This window comes from Platichthys flesus, chromosome 5 (assembly GCF_949316205.1).
Source record: "Platichthys flesus chromosome 5, fPlaFle2.1, whole genome shotgun sequence".
NCBI classification, from domain to species: Eukaryota; Metazoa; Chordata; class Actinopteri; order Pleuronectiformes; family Pleuronectidae; genus Platichthys; species Platichthys flesus.
The window spans coordinates 21,925,551-21,950,555 of NC_084949.1; the positions used below are offsets into that span (position 1 = coordinate 21,925,551).

Sequence of the window (25,005 nt, forward strand, 5' to 3'; positions counted from 1 at the left end):
CACGCTACTTGAGATTCATAACTTTTATCTGTCAGTCAATAACTTCAAAACACAAATTTTAAATATTTAGCTTGAACTAAAGATACTGTTTAAATAGTTTCCTCTATTTATAATATGACTTTGGTGCCTGAAGACCTGATTGTCCAAAGGGAGAGAAGCCGTCAGTGCTTCAAACAAAAACCTTTGTTTTTTATTCAAAGAATGTGTGTCTGTGTGAAGCCTTCAACATCTCAAACTCTTGTTTCTCTTCTTCACTCCTGTGAAAGACAATTAAGAGGAGGTGGCTACATCAGAAAATATCAACATCACGACTTTACTTTCTGTTCACATGTAACAGGGGTGTCAGTTACTGTACAGCCTGTTTGTCCACTGTCTACATCTGCCCCTACACACAAAGATAAATCCAGATGTGAACATGGAGGCAGGATTTCTACAACTTATCTTACATATAAATGAGCTGAACACTAAGTGTGGAAAAAGCTTTTTGCATTTGGACCTTTCCCTGCATCGCCCCCTCTCCGACGGGAGCTTCTGAGTGTTCTGGACGGATCACACAACATGTGACCTCTGGGGAAACGCCTCCACCTTCATCACGAGTCTGTGCAGTTTTTTTAAAAGGGCGTAGAGGAATAAAAAGGTGTCGGGACACCACATAGGGTCTTTGCACACGGTCCTTGCTGATGGCTTTATTTCCCTTTTTACATCTCCCCTTGTCTTTAGTGTTTCAGTCTGTGCTCACTGAGGAACAGGAGAGGCTCTTTAAATTAAAAATCTGTCAGCTGCGTTTTAAGATCAGTGATCACTGGAGCTGAGAACGACCACACACTGTAAGAGTCTAAATCACACCATGGTCACTGCCGCTGGTGAAGTTAGAAGAGCGTGGCTGATTCAGGACTCTCGTGTGCCACAGAGGAGATGAGGTCAGACGGGGTTGTGTGCCGGTGCCACAGCCGCCTCCACCGACATGTCAGAGTCCACCTGTGAAGGCAAAGTCGGGACGGGGGCCGGGCTGACCGGCACCTCCACGGTTTCGTGCTCCCCGTTGAAGAAGGTGCCGGTGTGGCCCTGCGGGTGGTGCTGGTCCTTCTCGGGGCAGTTCTGCACGGTGATGATGCGGTTGAAGGCCTTGAGGCGGCGCCACAGCTGCAGGTAGACCTTGCACTGAATGTACATGAAGATGAGGCCGCCAGTGAAGCCGATGGCTACAACGATCAGCTTGGTCCAGAAGGGCCACTCCAGCACACCTGAGGACACACACACACACACACACACACACACACACACACACACACACACACACACACACACACACACACACACACACACACACACACACACACACACACACACACACACACACACACACACACACACACACACACACACAGCAGCGATAAGTCGGCCTGCAGGACGTGTCATGGATCATGATCCGTGGTGTGTGCGGCGCCGTGCTTACCCTGTGGTGAATAGTACTTCAGAAGAGAAACTCTCCATAATTCGTCTGCAATCAAGATTGAGTGTAATTTCAATTTATTACTATATAGAAACGGGCTCTATGCTATTTTTGAAATGATATATATATGAAATATATATATTAATGTTAATTACCATGTAAAGTGTTTTTTACACTGAACTAGTTTATTTGGGTACACCAATCTAAAATCCACCAAATACAACAGTCCTGCCATAAATCCCCCGTTCGTAAAGGTGATAAAAGAGTTCTAAAAAAAAGAGGTTGATCCAACTTAAAGATCTTCTGCTGAATATTCAATGTTATTAATAGAAAACATCTCTGTTATTAGATATTTACTATTCACACATTTGACTTACTTATTTGGGTTTTTAATGAATTGTATCTATTCTATCTCCAAGTTAATTGTTTACAAATCTGATTAAGTACTTATTTTCCCATGTATTTATATAAGCTTTAATAGTATTTTATAGAAATACAGCTCATATCTATAATCACTAACACTCATCTGGTTCAACAGTATCATGGAATAAATTCTTCAAATTGACAGTTAAGTTGAATCAGCATCTCTTTAAAAAAGGCTTTGGCAGAACATTCATGGAGGCAGGATTTATTCCAGATGAACTATCGTGTAATGTATTAAAACTTATACATTTATTAAAACTAATAGAGTACACTGAACTACTGACCCCTGATTGTCGTCCTACAGTGTGAGTACAAGGAGAAAGACACACAGGGATCACAGCACGACACACAACACTGAGCACATCCATGAACGCACTAGGGGTTCTATGTTCACTGTGATTTTTTTTATAAATAACTGTAAATAAAAAGAAAACACAAAAACAACCAAATATATAGAACCTAAATTAAAAAAATACTTTTTCAAATTTTAAACATAGATTTACTTATTGACTGCATTGTTGCTCCTGTTAATGAAACTGTTTAACCTCAAAGATAAACGCAGCTACAGATCCATCTATGAAACTGCGGACCGGCTCATTTATATTGGTCCAGCATTAAATTGGTTGAGCTCAATGAACCCCAGGTAGAAGCTTACAGCAGCTTGACATTGAGCAGAGGAAACAATGACGACTGCTGCAGATCAATACAAACACATCAGACTATTTTTAACCACATCACCAGAGACAGACAGGAAGTAAGAGCTTTGTAAAGATTTGGACCTTTGACCGATTCTGCAGATTCATGATTTAATTTTCTTTTATTGTGCACAAGAATGCACAGATATATGTTTTTATAAAATGCTAACATTGGATATTCATATTAATTCGAACTATTAGATTATTGTACATTTGAATATTTAGCATTGTCAAGAACATGAGATGCATATCAGCATATAACAAACTTGAGTCTTAAAGGAGATTAAAGATCAATCATAGGAAACATGTTTATTAGGCCTTACAATCACACACAATACCTTAAGGGAACTAAAGTTGAATATTTCAAAAACAAAAACTCAAAATCTTGAATTATACCTTAATTATAAAACAGTTTAATCAAATATAAATATGATTTAAAGTTTTTAAAAGCCTATCTGTATGTCTCTGGTATGTGACTGGGAGGGGGGAGCGCGGGGGGGGAGGGGGGAGCGCGGGGGGGGGGGGGGGGGAGGGGGTACTGACCGTCCTTCCCGAGTCGGATCTCCTCAGCGGTTCTCTTGACCAGTATGTACACTGACCACAACATGCACGTTATCGCTATCAGGTGAAACAGCACCGAGCAGTAGATCTTTCTCCGCTCGCCCGTCGTCATCTGTAGCTTCTCCCACTGGAAGACGGAGGGAAGGAGACAGGAGGAGAGGATGAGACGTGGAGATGAACAGAGGGTTTGGAGGTGGAGACCTGTGGCTGCGCGCTCAGTCTTCTCACCTTGCGTAGCGGCTTGAGCGACGTCTCCATGATGAAGTCAAACTTGCAGAGCTCACAGCAGCGAGTGTCGGAGGATTTGATCCACTGGTTGAGACAAGCCCGGTGGACGAAGCTCAGGCTCCCTGTGCAGCGGCAGGGCATGATCAGAGGGAACTCATCATCCCCCTCGCAGTGGCAGATCCTACACACACATACACAAACACACATACACACGCGCACACACTCGTTAGGCAGCATGCAGCCACTGTACAGTTCATAGGGACTGTCTGTTATTATCTTCTCTATCTCTCATGTTTCTGTTGTGGTCCTGATATTGTCAGTTGACCCCCGTGTGAACACAATCACTCACTAACCTGCAGACCTCCGTGTCAGAGTCGACAGAGTAGAGTTGTGACACGCCTCCATTCTCATCGCAGTGGTTCTGCGGCGTGGGCACTGACATGTCCCCCCCGCCCGACCCCTTCTCTTGGTATCTCTTGGTGATGAGCTCCTCTGCGTCCTCTGCCAGGGACGAGCTGCCCTCTGGGCTTTGGGACTTGCAACTCTTCTCCTTGTCTCGGCTTGAGGAGCTGTCTCTCTTGATGGAGCCCCGGCTGCTGTGCCTCTGCTTGAGGCCTCCGCTGTCCTCCACCAGAGGCTGGTTCTCCTTCTCCTCGTCTGAGCCCACAGACTGCAGCTCCATGACCTCTGTCTTGTCTTCTCCTTCTTTACCCCTGTTGGCTCCATCCCTCTCGCGGCTGCTCGCGCTGCGGCGGCGCACTCTCCTGGCTTTCTCCTTGCTCCAGCTTCGGGCTTCACGGCCGGCCTCGTCCTCAGTGGAGGAGTCGGACTGCTGGGCCCCTGTGCAGCGGACGCGAGGTGGCAGCTCCCTCCGGCTCTTGGAGGAGCGCTCCCTCTTCTCCCCCCGCTCGCTGCGGTCCGAGCTGTGGCTGCGGTCACTGCGGTCCGTCTGCTCCTGTTTGCCGTTGGTTTCCACGCAGTCCACGGGAGAGCAGCTGTTCTTCTTGTGGCGATGGCGGCGCTTCACCTGCTTCTTCGTGGCTGGAGCCGACGAGTCCTGAGCCGTGCTGGTGACCGCCACCTCAGAGGCGTGCTTGTTGGGTTTGTGTGATTCAGGAGCATCCTCCTCTAAAGGCGTCAGCGGGCCAGAGCTTAACAAACACACACACCCACACACACACACACACAAACAAACAAATGTATATTTCAAAACAAAGTTAAACCAAATGGTAAGGCATGAATGTGACAAAATAAATGAAGAAAAAAATGCTTTAAAACCTGATTAATGACGAATCTATAAAGTTGATATTTTTGTCTTTTTAAATAATTAAATCTGAAATATCTGACCTCAACCCGACACAGGGCAGGTGTATTTTGTCTGCAGAGCAAAGATGGTTTAAAAATCTACAGCATGAAAACAAAACAACTCTTCCCAGAATTCCTGTACTGGTTATACTGGAAGATCCAGAGTCTTGTTTCCAAATGTTGGCGATTAAAAGAAAAACGATATAACTTCATAATCAGGTCAGTTACCATTTAATTAATTATCATAATTCTGGTGAATCTCTGGACTGATTCTACGTCAGTGGATCCAGATATTTTTCAGTGGCTCTTATTGGTCTGTTGTACACAAAGTAACAGCTAAAAAAAATATCTTTATATGTAGTTTAAAAAAAGTCCTAACGTGTCATATTCGTGTGGACGAGTCAGAAGATGATGTAATCATGCAGATTTATGGCAGGTGCCAGTTCCATCCATCCATCTATCTATCCATCATTTATACTGCTTATCCTTTAAAGGGTTGCAGGGAGGGTGGAGACAATCCCAGCTAACATCGGGTGAGAACCAGTACATGTCGCCAGGCTCTCACAGCACCAACACTTTACCTGAGCTCCACGTCTTTCGACTGTGGGAGGAAGCTGGAGAAAACCAACGCTGGCTCAACACTTAAGTCATCAACTATTAAATCATTTTAAATTTTTTCGGTATTAAAAAGAAGCATATATTAATAGGAATATTTTGCGATTGGTGATTTGGTTGGAGACAAAAATAACAGCAGCTGATGGCAGCCTCACATCGAGGTGAGTGAAAGAGAGAAAAACCAAAAGGTGATTGAGTCTAAAACTGGACGACAGAGACAGAAAATATGAAATGTTTTTTGAATGACTCAACATGATAAGTGATAAATGGAAATCCAAGCACTCACATACATCTCACGTCCTCTTTTTCTGACTCAGTGTCCTTTCAGCCAGTGGATATAATAACAAGCTAAAGGTTCCCATTTCTGCAATGAGCCATCCTCCTCTCATTGACTACGGGTGCGTCATTGGATTTCAGCATCCATTTAAAAAGAATTATGCCCTTGGGGTGCGGCAGACCGTATTAATTCATTCTCCCACTCAGTGGAGGAGAAGAGTGCATGTTAATATCACAGAGAAAAACCGTTGCTGCCCTTGTGCCTGGATTTAGAGAACAAATCATCCTGTCTTACCTGCATATGTCCTGAGAAGACGGGCTGATGGACGTCTTGGAGGCTGTGGTGACTCCTGTTGTAGAGTTGCTGGCCTAAAACAACCAACAGACTCAGGATCAGCTCTAATTTATTTGTTATCGTCATTTATTTATTTATTTCAAACGTTCAATGTGTAATCAGAAAACATAGCAAACAAAAACAAATAATAAAATCTAACTAAACAACTGAGATTTGAACACCCTTTGAAAATAAGATGTGATTTAAAATACATTATGTTAAAGTTATACAACAATCTAAACCAGAAGCTGACAGTACATGGCATTATACATTTATTGTGGCTTACATGATGTTAAGCTGGTCCATATGTACCTGTCATGTATCTTTGCTGTTTCTGCTGCTCAAATTAAAAAATATAAGTCAAATATTCTCTTTCCTCGTTGTTTCTTTTGTCCTGGTTTGTTTTTAACCTCAGCTGGTTTCTAAAGGTTTATCTGAGCTTTTCTGCTTGAAACTAGAATGGGACACATAAGACTCAGCTCACGTGGTGACCTCCAGGTGATGATGATAATTATCTGTGGGTTCGATTCCTTCCACATCAGAGGTTGTTCTTTCCTTTGTGTGCCTGTCTCTCAGCAGGATTACTAAAAAACAATGGAACTGATTTCCATGCCGTTTATTGGAGGGGTTGGTCATGAAACAAATTAATCGGATAAAAAACATTTTCTGTCTCTTTGTTTAACATTACCAGAATTGAAATCTTTGTTTTTCTTAATGCATGGAACAACAAGGCATATGTACGGTACTAATATCTATCTAAAGGTGATATGTACAATGTACAAAACATGCAATATGGTGAAAGTGGCCCCTTCAGTTCCAGTACTAGTTCATTCTTGCTCATCTGAAACGCTGCCACTATGAACACAATGATCTGTGACCCTGAGTCTGTCCCTTGGAGCTGCCTGATAATCAGTGGTTACCTTGGAGATGTTGCTGGATCGACTCCCTGATCGCCCGGGAGCTTTCCTTCCCTGTAGGGAGAGAGACAGAGAGAGAGAGAGAGAGAGAGAGAGAGAGAGAGAGAGAGAGAGAGAGAGAGAGAGAGAGAGAGAGAGAGAGAGAGAGAGAGAGAGAGAGAGAGAGAGAGAGAGAGAGAGAGAGAGAGAGAGAGAGAGAGAGAGAGGGAGAGAGATGGGAAATCATCTCATACAAGTCTCATCTCACCATCACGCTGTAGCTTGATCTGCTGCAGATATTCTCAGCACATAATTACATGAAAGACACAGGAAAGCAGCCAATTGTCATATTTGAGAAACTAGAAGCAGAGAAATTATGCATTTAATTAAGTAATTCATTGATTATCAACAATATTGGCTTTATCTTAATGTCAATCAACTCAACAAATAATTAACTGAATGTTTCTGCTTTAATACAATATTGATTTACAAATAATTTCCCACTAAAACGATGAAAAAGGAGAAATCTGGACACATCTCATAGGTTCTCTGTTGTTGAAGTAGTGAAAAGTATAATTGGACAAGGGCAGATTCCTGGACTCAATCAAAACAGAACCACTTTCCAGTGTTCAGTGTTGTCTGTTTGGAAACCAGCGTGAGAAGTCGTGTGCAGCCACGTGCCCTTGTACTTTCATTGTGACCCGCGCTAAAGCCAGCCAATCCTATTACCTGGTTGTCCCGCTAAGTGCCCAAGATGCTGCTCTGCAATGTGTCTCTATTTTAAGTCAACTTAAAGCACTTTTTCTAGGACTACCCACAGCAGCGATGGTATGAACTCAACTGCCAGACCTTGAACTCAGTCGTCAGACACCCGTGGCCTCATTCAGATCCTGGAGTGTCTTACACAAGTGGTGGTGGTGGTGTGTGGAAGTTTCCAGGAACCAACACGGTTAAACCATCATGAAAACATGTTTGAATTGTGTTTTCCAGGCTATTTTAAGACACTAACCCACTTCTAACGGTGGTCAGCTTGCATGGGAGCAATATGGATGAAACCTATATCACTATATAGGTGATTTTGTAAAGTAGGTTATCCATTCAAATAACTCAACAGAGACAATATAGGAATAGTTACCATGGAATAACGAGCTCAAATCTCTGAAAGATGAAATATTTGTACAGTAATTTTATTTTCATAGCATCCCAACCTTGTTTCTTCTGAGAAGCTGGAAACTGTGGGAGCTGAACACAATCACGGCTTTCATTAGTATAGACTACAAGTAATAAGAAGAAGTTCAAGTAATTTTATTGGCCTTAAAATTAGAGTCAGAGTATATCTCCGGTTACAGTCCCTTTAAATTCAATCAAGCTGCACAAAATGTGTCACACTCATAACTATCTGTCCCCTGAATGTAAATCATATCTTGAATCCCTGGATCCGCCCCTTACATCAAATCCACTCTCAACATTAATGCATGCGTTCTTGGAAACGTTTGAATAAAATCGGTTGAGTAGTTTTTGTGTAATCCTGCTAACAAAATATTTGAATTAATCTCATAAAGACTCTCGTCAGAACACGTCTACCTTTCCTCTCTTCTGGTCCGTCATCACACGCTCCCATCACCACCTCCATTTACCTCTCATCCCCAGTCACACATTTGCTAGCGCTGCAATATATCCAGCACATCTATTCTGCCTCTATTGTGGATATGTGTTAAGTGCGAAAATTGGGTTCCAGCACGCATCCATGCACACACACACACACACACACACACACAAACACACACACACACACACACACACAGAGCGGTCTAACCCTCCAACAGTGTTGTAATGAGTTGGCAGTGGAAAATGAACTGAAGAATAGAAACTACTGTAATTTCAGCTGTGAATTATTGTGTACTTTAGGGCAGTGAGAAGGTGGATGTGGGATGGATCAAAATAAAAAATAAAAAACAGAGCCCACATTCACAGCACTGGCGCCCCATCCATCCATCCATCATCTTCACTGCTGATCCTTTGATGGACAGGCTGATGTGGAGGGAGAGGAGGGATCCACCCTGGACAGGTCACAGTCTTCCACAGAGCTGACACAGAGATTCACACTCGCTATTTAGAGCCCAGTGTGGCTCACCGATGGGATTTTCATTGTTTCCAGTCAGTTTAATGGCACAGAGAGTGAGTATATCAGACTCTGGGTATACAAACAGAATATTAGGATTCATTTAATGGGTTCATTTTCATATATTTGTTAAATAGACGCACAGCTCTACGGCCTACATGGTGTAGAACACTCAGCCAGTTGTGTCGTAAAAGCTTTAATTTAAACAATATATATATAAATACAGTAGCTTATATTTTTTACAGTATTTTACCTAAAGGTGTAACACTATCAAAGTTATGAGTTATCCATCTCACAGCTTTTAAATGTGCTGTTAGGAATCTCACGTGGGTGACTTGTTTATTGATTTTTTAGACTTGACATCAAAAAAGCAAAAGCGGAGCTCGCACAAATCCACCCACACACAGACAGTTGTGGGGACACTCTGTGCAAATCGATTGATTTAATAAGAGAGACGAGTAGACTGCATCATCTAAGCTGATCAAGGGCTTTGCTGATGGCCAGGTTTAAATCAGTAGTCCTCTCGTGAAGTCAGAGCCAACGCTCAGCAGCCTCCTACAGGTGTCAGGGGGGATGGACACATGTACTTGTGACCTCAGGGGTTTTATCTCACAGGAAAAAGCATAATCAGAATATTAGACTACTCTAAATTGTCATAATATATTCATCAAGTTCCATCCTCCCCATCTCGCAATGAAGCTGAATAAAATTCCTGCATTTGCACCAAAATGACCTGCCCCACATCCTTGAACCAACTTTCATGCAAATTGGTCAGGCAGTTTCATTACAATTCCTAGAAACAAACAAACAGCAGAAGAAACACCAACCTCCTGATTGGAGGGAGTAAGTGCTTCTGAAATATACAACTTATTGTTCATTACTGGATTCTATCATGGTCATATTAGTCTTAAAGGTCCAGAAACTTGAGTGAAACCCAGAGAACAAACAGATGCTAATAAATTTAGAGATACTTGTAAAGTCGGAGCTCAACATGTGATACGTACATGTATGTTCACAGTGAAGCTGACAACTTTATAAAGGAACCTCTCTGCATTCAGTGAGGATTGAGGAAACTGGTTTCACAGGCATTTAGCACAAACACCTAAAGGTAAATGGCCTTGTTAGCTTACATGTTAATTTAATAACAAACACGTCTTCAGAGCAGGTGTGACAACACATAAACATGACGGTAAACACTGCAGCCATATGATCATGTTTTAAAGTTGTTGTTGGAATATGTGATGGAGCAAAGCTTCTCTCTGTGTCCAGTCTATTTTATAAGCTATGCTAAACTATACAGAAACAGAGTTTGCATTCTCTTTTTTCAACTATTCTTCAGCAGAGCGTGATGTTAATTTTGTAAATTTAAATCCAATTTAGAGTAAATTGACGATAAAGCATGGTTCGTGTGATTGACACCTATTACATCCAATGGCAGTTCAGCTCTCAGTCAGGCCCAACCCCACCTCCACTGAATCTGGTCACAAACCAATGGGTGACGTGATGGTAAACACATCTGGAGTCCAATGCAGCGATCACACACAGATCACAGTTACTGCAATACTCTAGATTAACAGTTGACAAGACAACTTCACAAGGAAATATATATTTTCTCCATGAAAACTGGCAGGTTTGAGACAAGATGAACTGGTGGACTTGATAAACCTGAGAATCTGGACCAGATGTAACAAAAAAAAGGAGAAGTAGCTACTGTGCCCAAGGCAAACAAAAAAGCCTTTAGTAAAAGAAACAGCTAATAATAGATTGTGCCAACAGCTGCTGAGAAAAATTAAAGAGACTGACCCAACACATGCAGGTGTGGAGCACCCTCAAGCAGAATTACACAGACACGAAACATCCAGAGATCACATAGTAAAAGAAACAGTTCTGTTATACCAGGTCTGTGTATAAGCCTCAGCTAACGGTTCAGCTGAATCACAGCGAACATGTGATGGTCATCTACCTGAGCCGATCTTCTTCGGCCTACACTGGGCCCGTGATGCTCAGCAGAGACTTTTGTGAGTCAGTGTGTGGATGTGTGCATGTTTCTGCAGAGAAGATTAGGTGATGTAGCGTGGTACGACTTCTATATTTTAGTTCTGTGCTTGATTCTCTTGCTTGGGATCAAAAACACCTACAGCCCGATTTAGACAACCGGCCATGGAGCTGCAGCTGAGACCGTAATCTGTGCTTTTAAGAACCTGAAATAAGTGTTTCTTAATGAAAAGGCTATTATCACACTTAAGCTAATCTGCTTCATTCAGTCCAGGTTGTGCATTGATGACTCTGTTGTGAGACGCAAAATGCTGCAACTATGGCAGCTGAGAAGTTCATTCTTAGCATTCGTAGATGACAAGGCTTCATATACGTGTTGTATACTTCAAAATATGCTTAATGTTATAGTATCTGCTTTTGCCATCTGGAAAAACAGCTGCCGCGTTAGAGAACTTTTAAATCCCTTACGTGCACAGCCTTTTTAATACGTTTACATAAACGTCCCTGCTGATTGGGCGCCACTGACACTCCCACCAAACTAGACAAAACGCACGTAAGCTCATTGCAACACAGCTTCAAGCAAACATGAGATTGAGCTTGAACAGAAGTTATCCTATTTTATGGTGTATTATTCTGTTATCTATTGGTTCTACACCTTAAAATGGAACCAAGTCCAGCAGCATACAGTTTGCTCATTTATATAAAGAATATAACAAAACCCTCAGCAGGCATGTACACCTTATATATATTATCTATTGCATTACAGTCACCTGACAAATCTACACATCTAAAGAGAGACATAACTATTGTCTACACAGGTTATCTTCAGCAGATAATTGTAGTGACGCAACCAAACAGTCTTGCTACAAGAAGTGTGCGTGTTAAACATGCAGTCTGTGTTAATCCTCGCGGCCTCATGATCTGAAAACCTAGAATCCATAACATGCAACCAATTATTGCGTGTTTTTTGGACAGACTGGAAGTTTATGACTATAACAGTTTCATTAAATGGACAGGAAAGTATTTCTGCAGAATATTGACGTCTAATCTTTTTTTCCTCACTTCACTACGAGTTAAAAAAACAAAATCATGTCTTGTAAAGGGTCAAGTACTTTGTGCTGTGAACATCCCTCCAGATCTGATTTATCCCACACACATAAACACAAACAGGGTCCATCAAGATAATTAATTGCCTCTGACCAATTAAATAACTTAACATTAGTTCTAATCCTCAGATACTAATGTGTTTTTTTCCAACTCAAAGGTTTGACAACACATTCAATATTTCCCCAAGCCTCACCTCGGTCTTGTCTTTGGAGCGAGGAGCGCTCTTGCCGTTGCTGGCCGTCTCCTTGGCCGGCACCACAGTTATCTGCTGTACTGGCATGCTGCTGTTTCCAGGCAACACTCGGCCGTTACTTCCACAGCATTCCCGGTGTGCCTCGTCTTCCCGTCCTCAGGTCCTCGTCCCCGCGTCCGACTCGCTGTCCCGTCCACCGGAGGCTTTCAGAGGAGAGAGAAGACGGCGCTCCGCGGTCGCTCTCCTATCACAGCCCGATCCCGATCGTTAAGAGGAGCGGAGACGGAACACGATCAGGTCACCGTGGCAACAGGAAGACAGATCTGGAGATGCTCGGGTGTGAGGTCGTCATGACGACAAGGAAACTCCTCGACGGTGCGCACCACCTCCTCCCCCTCCCCCCCCGCCTCCTCCTCCTCCTCTGCCCTCCTGTTGAGAAAGATGGAGTTGAGATGGAAGCTGAGCAGTAAACAAGGAGGAAGGGAAAGCTTGTGTTGTCGAGGTGTGTGTGTGTGTGCGTGTGTGTGTGTGTGTGTGTTTCTTGAAGGGGCGGGGCCAGGACTTTGTCGTGCTTGCTGGGTAACAAGCACACAGTCCATGAGGATTAGGGCTAAGACTAACCTCAATCTCCTCCTCTGCTGCTAATAAGCTTACACAACTTGTGCACATGGACAGCACTCTTACACACACATGCACACACAGCACACACACTCACTGTACTCCATGAACTATGTGTTAAAAGCATGAAGACAAATTGATCATCTGACTGACTGTGAAGTTAAAAACCTGAAGAAATCATATGCAAACGTGGCAGTGTGTGCGTGCGTGTGTGTGCGTGTGTGCACGCGTGCTTGTGTGCGTGTGTCTAATCTCAGGCTAAAGGGATTATGATTGATATAACTGGAAAATGGGTGACTTTAAATGATCATTAAACTGAGGTAGGAGTCAAACAATTTGTACTGTAAAGTAAATAACCTTTCTCCACAGACCTGCAGAGCACAAATTGATCCTCCCACCTCTCAGAGTCTTGCTTGTTGGAAACTTCTCCCAGTTACGAGTTATGGAAGCCAGTGTGACTCCTAAAGCTTCTCCAGATCGGTGCCTCAGTGCAGCACTGAATTGGATCTCTGCAAACGGTTCCTTCAACCTCATGGCTTTGATTTTACTGTGACAAGCACCGTCAGCAGTGAGAATGATACTCGTACATGATGTGTGACATCAGTCCAGAGTAGAAACATCCAGAGTTAAACATCTAAATGAGGATCAAGACGAAAAAGGGAGGCATCTTAAGTTCTGCTTACACTATATACAGTATATACAAATATTAGTGTATATATGGTAAAGTTGACCAGAATTTTTTCTCTCACACTCTGTTGGAACAACCGAGTTTCTTCCAAGAGAGCGAAGGTGGTGTAAGATATAAATTTGCCCTGTTTGCTAAAAGGTCCTCAGTCCGATCTATTTACACACACACATGCGTTTTTGCAATTTTACAAGATTGCATTGGAAATGGTCGAGTCTAAAGATTCATTGTTTTGCTGTCTAATTAAATTCAGTGTATTATTCTAGCAAAACCTAATTTATTTTTTAATGCATCTATAGAAACTCCTTGTGTCTGTGTTAGTATGTGAGGTAATGTAATGTAATGAAGTACATTGAGGATGAGTAGGTGGTGTAGACAGCAGACAGATTTGTTATTTTGTAGCAACAGGAAACCTCCCACATCACATGGGATTTGTTTCACCCCAAGAAAAAAAAAAAGAAAATGAAATCCACCCGAACTTCTATTTCCACAAGGTTTCAGTTTCAGAACCACGGCTAAACCTACAACACTACAATATTGCACTTCTGCCATCTAGACCACACACTACCTAGATTCTTACTTTTTACATCAGGCATTTCAACTGTTAAACTCACAGATCCACAGAGGCACTGGACCCATTAATAATTAGGGTTAATATGATCTCACCTGAACTTGAGAGGGGACGAGTAAGCCAGCTCTTCACAGGTATTCTAAGTGCGTTACACACACATAGAGTCAGATTGTGTGTGTATTGGTCAACATCTCCGTGTACCTGCACATCAGGGGTAAGTTATCCTAATTATGTTTCAGTGTGTGATGGGTTAGAGTTTGATGATGAGGACATGTGAAAGATTTACTGTCGACACATACAGAGCTGTGGCGGTGGACACTAGTTTGGATGGCATCTCCATTCACTGAGCTGGAGGCGCTGATGATCATGTTCTGTCTCCTGGTTTTCGCCCTCTTCACCATTACTGGGATGTTCAATGAAGAATGTGGAAACCCAAATGGTACGGTCTCACACACACACACACACACACACACACACAAACACACAGTATATGTAGCTGAGGTCTCCTGCTGAGTTCTACAGACTTTCTACTTCACATAGATCATCAGGGGCCTCTCACAGACCTCATCTTCTCCGGAAAAAATAAACAGGAGTAGAATAACTGATTCCTGCAACGCCTGTTGATGTTCAATTAGTTTTATTTGTCTTATTTATGTTTATTTTATTTATCCATATTACTTTATTTCTTTCCAACGGCACAAAAAACCCTTTGGGGGAGCTACTTAGTACATTTTTTAAATTTTATTGACATTATTATTAATCTTTCTTTTTTATTTCTTTCATTTTAAATGTATCCACAATGTATGTTGAATACATATAACAATGCATAATTAATATATATATAATACATTTACATTATATATATATATATATATATATATATATATATATATATATTCTGATTTATTTTCCACAGTAGTAGTAGTAAGATTTTTTCGTTTCTGTACATGGAGGAGGAAGTGAGTGACCATTTTTGAATTTTTCCCTTCCTTCAGAAACTCACACACGAGCACGAGGTCAGGAGTGTGTCGCTTGACTTCAGATGACGAGGAAACTTCTGCCAACCACAGAAACTCTTCTTCTCTTTTTGTTGCATTATTATGGGGTCATGTCAGTCAAAGCCTTGGGGGGGGGGGTGTAATCAGTTAAAAGATGGTGGACTATGAATGAACGTGTGCGTGTCGTCTGTGTGTGTGTGTGTGTGTGTGTATGTGTGCTTGATACAGGATCCAGAGTTGTAACCTTCCAGGATGAGGCACGCAGGTGTGGCCTGAACGGGACAGAATCAATAAATAAAAACCTGCTGCAGAGACAACCTGCTTTCTTTGTTCTTAAGGGCGTGTAAATGTGAAAACACACTCATATCCTTTTATTTTGATCTGACAATAGCTGCAGTGATTCCGCTCCTGGTAAGTTTCAAATCCTTGTGTCTACTTCTTTTTCTTGTTGTGTCTCACTGTTTGATTTGCTCAGGACGTGTGTATTGAATAAAGATCACCTGCAGCAGCAGAGAGGGGTTTTCCAAATCTAGGTTCGTCACAAAAAGGTGTGTTGACAGGTTTGGAGTCAGCTCCCAAATTAATAGACATCTAATTTTGTTTTCAAATAGACATTTAAACCTGCTGAGGGATGATCTGTTTATGTTTATTCATTCTAGAATTTCAGTGACGCTCCTGACAAATGAGCGTGAGGATTCAACCTATGATGATTTTATGGTTAAAATGGAGACGGTACAATTGTGGTTGAAGTAGTTTGTCCGACAGTTTAACCATAAAACTTTACTTAAAACAAAAACCTCATCTCTGACTGTTTATTCAGGTGCTTCCAATTGCACTCTCTACTACAGAGCATTTCTTAACTTGATTCATAAAACACAGGATGAATCAAGGACTGAGCACCTGATAATTCCAATGTTTCAGACGAAAATTAATCACAAACCGATGATTCTGTGATAAAAACACACCGGGGAAATGTTCTGCTTCTGCAATTTTGACAACAATAAACCTAAGTTGATCGTTACATGTAGCACTATAGCTCGACTGACGAGAATGAGTCATTTAAACCAATAACAGTGTTGTAATGCCCTCTAGTGGAGACAACAGGCTGCTGCATCCAAAGCTGTGTATTGCTATGACAACACTACTTTTCATGAGCTTAATGCAAAATGCTTTTGTGCCTGACAACCGATTCTATTTTAATACATGGACTAGGTGCATTAAATTCTAGTTGTTGCTGCTATTATTTGTTGTAGTGGGACAAACCACCTGGGTTGTGTTTTTATTAACACACTAATTTCACTCAAACCCCTTGTGCTTTGTGTTGTAATGACATGCCTCTTTTTGTATTGTATAGTTGTATAGTTGTGTAGATGGATCTGCCGTTCACTGCCTTAGAGCTGAGCTTCATCATCATCGCCTTCATCATCTTCTCCCTCTCCATCGTGGCTTCAATCTTCAACCCTACACGTGAACCTCATTCAGGTACAGAACGTCTTCTGTTCAGGCCAATTCATATTTTCCGTGTTCGCGCAGAAGCCTACGTGGACGTCCCCATGCAACCCAAAACGTGTGGCTGCGAGGTAAATCTGTGAACTACCCATCTCCCATTACAAATTCATATTTAATTTCTGAGGATAAACTTACTTAAAGGGGAGGATGAAAGTATAAAACTATGTCTGATTATCCTGCAGCGCAAACCGAGTATAGGCTACATCTCTATCTCTCCCTGTTTCCAGATAAAAAATGTTTCTTCTTTCTTCTTCATCCAAGTGGTTTTCAAATTACCTGGTTGTTATTTAGGAGCATATTCATAACTCGTGCCCCCCCCCCCAGCCATGCCTAATGATCATATCGGTATTTGTGTGACTCTGGAAATGTGCATGTTCATGTCTATGGAAGCAGAAAGTATGTCCAAGTCTTTATCAGATACACGTGGATGAACATTTCTAACACTGTGACTTGTGTGCATGTTCCCTTTTAGACAGAGATCACTATGGTGCACAGGAGTCCAGAACATTGAACAGAAACAGGAGAGTCATCACAAAGGAAGCTCAACAGAAGCCATGAGGTCAGAACTCTCTATCTGCCGGTTTTCATCGAACAATGAAGTTCTCACAAGGACTAAAGAGAGATGGAACTCAAAATGGACTAAAAACTGAACACGTGCATTAATTTATCCTGTGACCATCTTCCTCTGACTTCGCACATGGGGTGGGAAACTACTGTTATCGACGGAATTATGTTGTACTGCTGTAATCCAAGCTGCAAATCATGTCGGGAATATAATAAAGACTAATGACTGATAGTTGAAATCTGGAGGTTGCTTGGAACATTCAAGGTTAAAAAAATAAAAATTACAGTTACATAATATGATGGGAAAGCTGCTTTAATTCTGAAATATGAATGCACCTTTTGACCCATGTGTTTAAACCTGTGAGTAAAATGCACCATAGATAACTGGGATCTGAAACTACGTCACTGCCTCCCCAAATTTCTTCAAACTGCATCAAAACTTCCATAATTTGATGGAAATGACAGCGACCTGAATTGGTCTGAACTTCGCCATCTATAAAATAAACTTTTGTGTAATGGCTGGATCACGATAAAGTGCTGCAAGGACAGGAACAGTGAAAAAGGATCTATCGTACATATAGCTTATTTAGCTAAATAACATAAAAAAACTGAGCCAAAATGAAAGTATAATGAGTCACTATGTGCTGGCCTCCAGACTCTTAACCATGGCTCTTTAGCTCCATCTGCAGTTCTCATCACATCAACACTACTGTTGAAAATAACCAACCAGATCGAACACAAGCAAATCAAGGCCAAGCTTGAACTTTTTTGCAGAACTTTGATCTTTGTGCACTGTTAATAGTCGTACCCACTAATGTGGATCAATCTACAGCCATTCGGAGCCACGCTGCAGTGTCTGGACACCGGGTTTGTGTGTCCATGGAAGCCGCTGTGTCTGGTTTAGGATTAAACAAAACAAAGTGACTTTTGGCCCCTGAAGACCTTGTGGGGTGACATCCTGGGGGGTTAGAGGCTGCTCCCTGTTGAGTTTGCCCCTTGACCCCTGAGCCCTCCGTCACTCCTCCACAGTCAGCCGTCTAGTTGCCGACACAGAGGGGACGAGGAGCTCCGGGAAAAAGACAGGGTTAATCAGCTGTAGATATTTTCCCTCACAGGAGTGCATTTGAAAAAAAAACGCCCGACTCATTTGCGTTGTGATTCAGGCTGTGTGATGTGTCCTGATGAGATACTATACAATCTGTGTATTGAGTGTTCATCGCTGTTTATGTGCATATGCATCCATTGAGGTCTGTATTGGGCAATTGGAGATAAAGGGTCTTAAGAGTAATTAAGGTCTGGCTGGCTGCGGCCCTCATTAACAGTGAAGACCTTTGGCATAACAAGAGAGCAGCTATCACTCTAACGATGGACAACGAACTGACGCATCAGATCACAATCAACACTCGTACACGCACACACCCAGACACCGGACTACACCCTTAAAATGTCAGACGAATGGCTCATCTCTGTTCTCGTGTGTAGAAGCCAGACAGCTTTGGTTGTATTTTCATAAATCTGGCAATTTGTTGAACTGATTACAACACCACTCACAAAAGTAACTGAGGCATTGAACCAAGTTAACATCACAAAAAAAATGGTCCAACTCTGCAACAAACTAAACTCTTAAATTAGAATGGCAACAAGTAGAGTGAATACCAACACCAAGGCCCAACCGATCCACTTGAATTCAAACAAACTGCAGCAACTTGCACAAACTCTTGTTCCTTAAATAAGCCTGATTTTATTCATCAAAACTTCCAAGTCCAACGGGGATCATGAGTAATTTGATGTAAACACATGGTGCTACAGAAATCCCAACTCCAACTAGACTTTTTTCACAATGTAACAATATTGTTTTTTTTACTATTATACATTGAAATGTAAAAAATCATATAGAATATTATTATAATGATGGTCAAATCAATGAGAAAAAATCGATTGAAAATCTTATATGGTAAATCCCTGTACTACATTACACTGCTACAACTTTAGCTGCTATGTTGTAAATGATAAATGTATGTATATTATCAATGTTTTCCAAAAAATTGTATTTGGCAATAAATGCATCATCACATCACTCATCCTTGATTTAAATTAAGTACTGTGGAAGTTGCAATTACCAAATTTGAATCCAACTGAACACATTATTTTGGACCATCATGTATGAGCAGCATCTTCCTCAACCAACATGAAAATCAAAGGGTAAACATCAATTATCTTTTTGGGATAAATGATGTTTAGTCCCTTCAATAGAAAATCATTGATAACTGAGGCTGTTCTGGAGACCTGTGTTGACCCAAAACCTCCCTACAACACTTTATGTTCAAATGGCTTTATGACCCACTGTCCTTAACAAGTTTTATCAGAGAGGAAGTTCTTTATCAGTGGGTCCTGGTAATGACAAGATGGGAGAAGGAAGAAGAAAGTGAAAACTCAAGAGGGGTGGAGAGGCCGAAGCTTCCTCCGGAGTCATAAAGATCACAGCTACTAGAAAAACTGTCAGACTCCCTTCTGAGTTACACACTAATCCAAAATGTACTCAATATTACCAAGCTGCCAAGCTGACACTATTCCACTTTTAGTCTTATCACTATGTGCCCATCAAAATAAAGCTTAAATTGTTCTGCAGCAGATTTATCAACGTCTAGAATTGTTGTTAATGATTTTCATCGGCCAGTAATACTGAAATATTAATGTCATTATGACATGAACACCTCTTGATCTTCTTGTTAGCGTCTTGTTGAATTGGACTATAAATTTGTCTAAAACTACCCAGAACCAAATATTCTTCTATACTTCTTCAAACGGTTTCCTTTTAATCTTTGTCATTTTCAAACAATTTTCAAAAGTCCAAAAGTTGCCAAATGTTAAATGTTGTCTGTACACAGGCAGCCATGCAAGAAATTCAACATTTGTCTGTTTTCATTTAATCTCTGAACTATGCAATCAAATAATTACTCATTGAGGTTTATGTTCTAAGCCTGTTTTAAGTATTTTTTGATTATAAAAGAAAGGTAGAGGTGTGTGGATAATTTTTCTTAAATGCATCGGACTTGAAACTGCAAAAATACATAGAAGATGCCAACGAACATGTGGACCTGGATTGACATGGAGATTCAAAGCAATTAGAGCATTTGAGAAACTCTGTGCTTTCTACTGAGAACAGTTCTCATTTAAAAGATTAGTTGATTGACAGAAAATAAAACCATTTATGAAGCAACATCACACAACACTGTCTGGTTAAGGTTTCCCTGATGTGAGTATTTACTGTTTCTCTGTTGGTTAATCAAAACAAGACACCTGAAGGCATCCCCTTGGACTCTGGGAATCTGAGGGAGCGTTTGATCTAAAGCAAATCAATGTTGCAGACATATTTTTGAGATTTTCATAGGCAGTACTGAGGTTTATTATCCAACTACTCGTTTCATACAAAATGTTCACCTTGAAGAGAGTGAGTGTGGAGGGCAGCAGTGTCAAGGTAGTGACGCAGGTTAATTGGAGGCTGCCATGTGTGTGTGTGTGTGTGTGTGTGTGCGTGTGTGTGTGTCCCTCTCTCGTAGGGGAGTGTTTGAGCAGGCTGGGTAATCCCTGTAAAAACGTATAATCCCCAGGAAGAACAAATATTACAACACGCTTGAATCAGTCACAGAATACCCGGTGGGGAGAAGTTGGTATGATTCACTTGTTTTCTGTTTTCGGTGCTGAGAGAAAGGAGCAGGGAAATACGCAGTAACTGGGATTTGGCAGCACTTTGTGGGCAGTGGATACCAGGTGGCTCTGAATGACAATTGGAGCCGAATTAGCATATTCAAATAGGGGAAAATAAAAAGTTTCTTAAAGACAATGGCAGCTGATATGCAAAGTTGCAGCTTGCCACAGAAACAAACTGCATACCTCAGCTGAGTGTTTGCAGCAGGAGGACCGTGTGTACGAGAATGCTTGTGTTTGTACGTGACCCTTGAATCCACGTGGAATCTCTGTCATTTCGAGCAAACATTTTTGCAAACACCATAAAGCAATAAACGGGAAATTTTTGAAGCCACAATGACACCGACACGTACACTCGCTCTAAAAAATATACAAATGGAGATTCCAGCCTCCTTTGTCTATTTTTTGGGGCTAAAGAGAGCCGACGGTCCACATGCTTGTTCAAAGTCTCAGCGACTATTTTGAGCCCTGTGGTCCATTAGTGTCCTGCTGCTTCTCTAATCCTCATTCACATGTAATGGCTGACATTTCATCTTAATGTGTTAATTCATTAGCTGGGTGCTGAATGGAGAGTCTCAGTCCACAGAGACGGCCGTAAGCAGACACGCTAATGAGTCCCCACACTTTGCAAAGCCACCGGCGACCGCAGAGCTAATGTCAAGTGAAGTGGGTTCCCCGCTGCAAGAAAACCCCTGTTACACCACCAACCAGCCACCGGCATGAGACGTTGAGCCAGGTATTGTTTGGATATTTTTATATCATGGAAGATAGCACTTCTGCATGAGAACCATTCCGCTTTCTTGCTCTATGATAAAACCACTTTTTTATTACACAAAAGAATGAGGGAATGGGATCTTTTCAATCTACCCAATAACAACAATAACACTTGCATCAGCTTCATCTCCTGTAGATGTTGCAAAATTGTCAAAATTCAGATTTAGATCAAGAACTTTCTGACAAACCGTCCAAACAACTTGATACCAGCTCAGCTTACAAAACAATGCATTTTAAATACTTTCTAGAGCTGCAGGCATGTAAGAGAGTTAAGGTTCTACACTCAGCACTAACTATCAAACACCACATTTGATTGGTGATTGAAGGACAAGGATTTTATTCCAGCTTTAGCTACTTGAAAGTTTTAAATACTTTGTACAGATGCTGTAAGTGAAGTTAGATACAATGCCTTAAAAAAATAGCTGCTTCCAAACCTAACTGATCCAAAGACAAAACTGCACTAAATCCTAAAAACACAATAGTTTTTTTTTGCCAGAAAAATACCGAACAACTAACCCTATTCATCAGAAGACATACATTTGCAACCGACCGACGAAACAAAGACAGACATTCGTGCAGACAGACAGAGACGGCAGACGGAGGCCCAGACAGACAGTCAGGCTATCGATAGTCCAGGGCATCTCTGGATCCCCTTCAACCAGCTCTCCTGCCCCAAAATCCTCGGTGCAAACACCCCCACCAATACCATCTGAAAGCCCCCAGATGTGTGTGTGTGTGCCCTCACTCGGTGCGGGGGTGGGGGGACAACTGAGGGAGGAGGGATCGGTTTCCTTGGAAGGACCTGCTACTTTCAGCTACGCTTTCTTAAATCTTTGTTCTGAAGTTAGAGGTGATGAATCAAAAATGCCTGCCTCTTCCGCTCTCCTATCAATCACTCATAGTTGTTGCACACAAACACATGCACACACACACACACACACAAAATGCGTCAGGAGAGTGTGCATGTTCAAGGGGCAGTTGGAGGCTAGGGAGGGGGCTTCCTGTCATTTGAATTGCCCTCTACATGTGGGGTCAATATGTGCAATGCCTAATGAGTGTGTGTGCTTGTGTGTGTGTGTGTCTGTCTGTGTGTGTGTGTGTGTGCGTGTGTGTGTCAGGGGTTGAGCTGGGAGCTGCTGTGGGAGCAACACCCCCTCCCCATACTCCCTCCTCCCTCTAAAAGGCTGTATAAAGGAGGTGGGGGGATAAGCCCTATTTGTCACTTTGCTCTCAGACACAGAGACAATCGCACTCTCGCTGGACACACAAACACTCAGGACACTCACATTCCTCTGGGACATTCTGATCATCTGGAGAAAGAGGCTCCTCTGTCCTTGTTGCACTGGACTCTGACTCTTTTGGACTGAAGGACAAGGAGAGGACACACAACCACACCCAGCATCATCCGTCCTGCACAGAGGGCGGAAGGACTTCTGGGGGGAAAACCAGCACAACCATTAACTGAGCTCTTCTGAAGCCCCACAAACCAGAAACCATGAGGATCTTCAGCCTGTTCTACCTGCTCCTGCTGGTTGCAGCTGCTGTGGCATCAGTCTCCTCCACCAGACCAGGTAAGCATCTCCCAGAGCAGCCAGAACCCCACAATGGCCGCCAGGTGCTGCCATTGTGGTTCTAATACAGTCCAGGAGTGCTTCTGAATCACAGAGAATCTACTCTACCTCACTTCTTGCTGGGTTTGCTAACTTTCACTAAGGCTCATTGGGTTGTAGAGAATGTTCGTTTGTTAACTTCAACTTACTGTAAACTTTAAAAAAAAAGGAAAGTTGTATTTTAGTGTAAAAGCAACACAAATGTACTTTACTTCTTTAGCTAACTTAAACTCGGTTATTTAACTCAAACCCCACCCAGTCTTAAAAACTTTAGTAATTAGCTTAACCTTGACTTCAAACTTAATTCTAACTATAAATAAAATGTTATTATACTGTAAGAAGCATTGCAAAACTTTACCGTGCAACTTTCCTGGATGACCAACAGGTGTTGGTTAACAATTGCAGTCCTTAACTAAGTTAAAGCTAACTTTAACTAGGCTAGCTAGCTTTAGCCAATGCCTCTTGGATCTAAACGTTTGTTAGTTAGTTCAAAACTGCTCCGATACAGAAATAAAACAGTTTTATTAAATAGTAAAGACATCGTCAAACTTTCCTGAATGGCGGGCAGGTGTCCTCTCATCGTCAAACGTAGTCCCGGCCGGTTTTACCAGCTCTTTAAATCACTGCGCGATGTTCGGGGGGAAACTGCAGGTAATCATAGCGAGAGTACTTGTTTTTCAGCTATTTCAACTTATTAGTAAAGAACAACAAATAAGTCAAACTTTAAACAGTCTGTTACATTATATTTTATGTTATGTGATACCACTGTTAATGGTGAAACAAAGAAAAGGCACCGAGGGAACTTCATCATGGCGGAAGTGCACCATCCACGTACGATGCCCCCCCACGTTGTATTGGGAATAAACACGTACTTTAAAAAATCAATAAGAAAATATAGAGACGTGCAGTTGAGATTTAAAACTGTAAATTGTGTGGGGCACTTTTTTTTGTTTGTTGTTGCGTAAATCCAAGTTGCGCTTTTACGCATTGCGGCCTTTTAGTGCCCAAACAGCTGTTTTTTGTTGGGGAGGGGGGGGTGAGTTCAGGGGCCTTGGGTCCTGATTGGGTTCATGTGATGATGGAGAGGATGGCGGGGAGGAAGAGGGGAGGCAGCGCCGCCTGGGGGATCGCACAGCGGCCCCCGTGGGTCCCTTTGTCCCCGGGCTGGAAGGCGCTCCGGCGCGCTTTTGTGAGTCGCGGTGTTAAAACGCCAATGCAAATACGCCGCCTCCATTAACATGACATGGAGGAGCGGTGCCAAGTGTAAAGAAGCGTAGCTGCAGGCGAGGGGAGCGGTTTGTGTCGGAGGTGCTCACAGGGAGCGGGAGGAGGAGGAGGAGGAGGAGGCCATAAAGTCATCTGGCACTTTATCTCTTCCTGGGCTTGGCGGGCAGCCTGTGAACCGCGGGAGTCAAAGTGGATTTATTAGGGACGTTTAAAAATAATCATGTGTTAGGTCTGGGAGTCCCACTTTATTAGAATGGGGGTCGTCCCTGCTGCTGGTGAATGGATCCAAACATTCAACTAAAAAACCAAGATCATAGGCACCTCCATGGTCAGGAGAGGTTCCACTGAACCATAACACAAGTTGTGAGCTTCAAAATCACCCAAACTGGAAAATATTGACTGGGAAGATTCGGTTAAATCTTATTTTAGTGAAAAATGTGCAATCTGAGACTCATTTAATGACCTTAACACCCAAAACAACCTGTGATTGGCCTGCGAGCTGCCCAACTCACTTACAGATCACAAAATATTATATCTA

The 25,005-nt window shown here is 42.1% G+C and overlaps 1 protein-coding gene and 1 long non-coding RNA gene across 3 annotated transcripts; one reads left to right on the forward strand and one right to left on the reverse strand.

Annotated features, from left to right (window-relative positions):
- Window positions 1-92: 92 nt before the first annotated feature.
- On the reverse strand, window positions 93-12,579 carry marchf1 (membrane-associated ring finger (C3HC4) 1). Of its 2 annotated transcripts, XM_062387758.1 has the most exons (8): window positions 12,204-12,579; window positions 6,811-6,861; window positions 5,852-5,925; window positions 3,714-4,511; window positions 3,361-3,541; window positions 3,115-3,259; window positions 1,457-1,501; window positions 93-1,244 (listed from the first exon to the last, which is right to left on the reverse strand). In XM_062387758.1, exons 1-8 carry the CDS (start codon window positions 12,288-12,290, stop codon window positions 922-924), a joined length of 1,704 nt encoding a protein of 567 aa, XP_062243742.1. In that variant the 5' UTR covers window positions 12,291-12,579; the 3' UTR covers window positions 93-921. The 2 variants fall into 2 exon arrangements, with proteins under 2 accessions (XP_062243742.1, XP_062243743.1); XM_062387759.1 differs by lacking the exon at window positions 1,457-1,501.
- A 1,529-nt stretch (window positions 12,580-14,108) lies between these two features.
- On the forward strand, window positions 14,109-15,480 carry LOC133953727 (uncharacterized). The gene is made up of 3 exons (XR_009920716.1): window positions 14,109-14,291; window positions 14,379-14,516; window positions 15,073-15,480. It is a non-coding gene; the product is annotated as an uncharacterized LOC133953727 (long non-coding RNA).
- The last annotated feature ends 9,525 nt before the right edge of the window (window positions 15,481-25,005 follow it).

Bases quoted from the DNA above. Each gene is read 5' to 3' on its own strand.
- marchf1 (XM_062387758.1), bottom strand. From the start codon at position 12,290: ATGCCAGTACAGCAGATAACTGTGGTGCCGGCCAAGGAGACGGCCAGC. The intron at 6,862-12,203 runs GTGAGGCTTGGG...CTCTCCCTACAG, and splicing joins GCTCCAAAGACAAGACCGAG to GGAAGGAAAGCTCCCGGGCG. The intron at 3,542-3,713 runs GTTAGTGAGTGA...ATGTGTGTGTAG, and splicing joins TCTGACACGGAGGTCTGCAG to GATCTGCCACTGCGAGGGGG.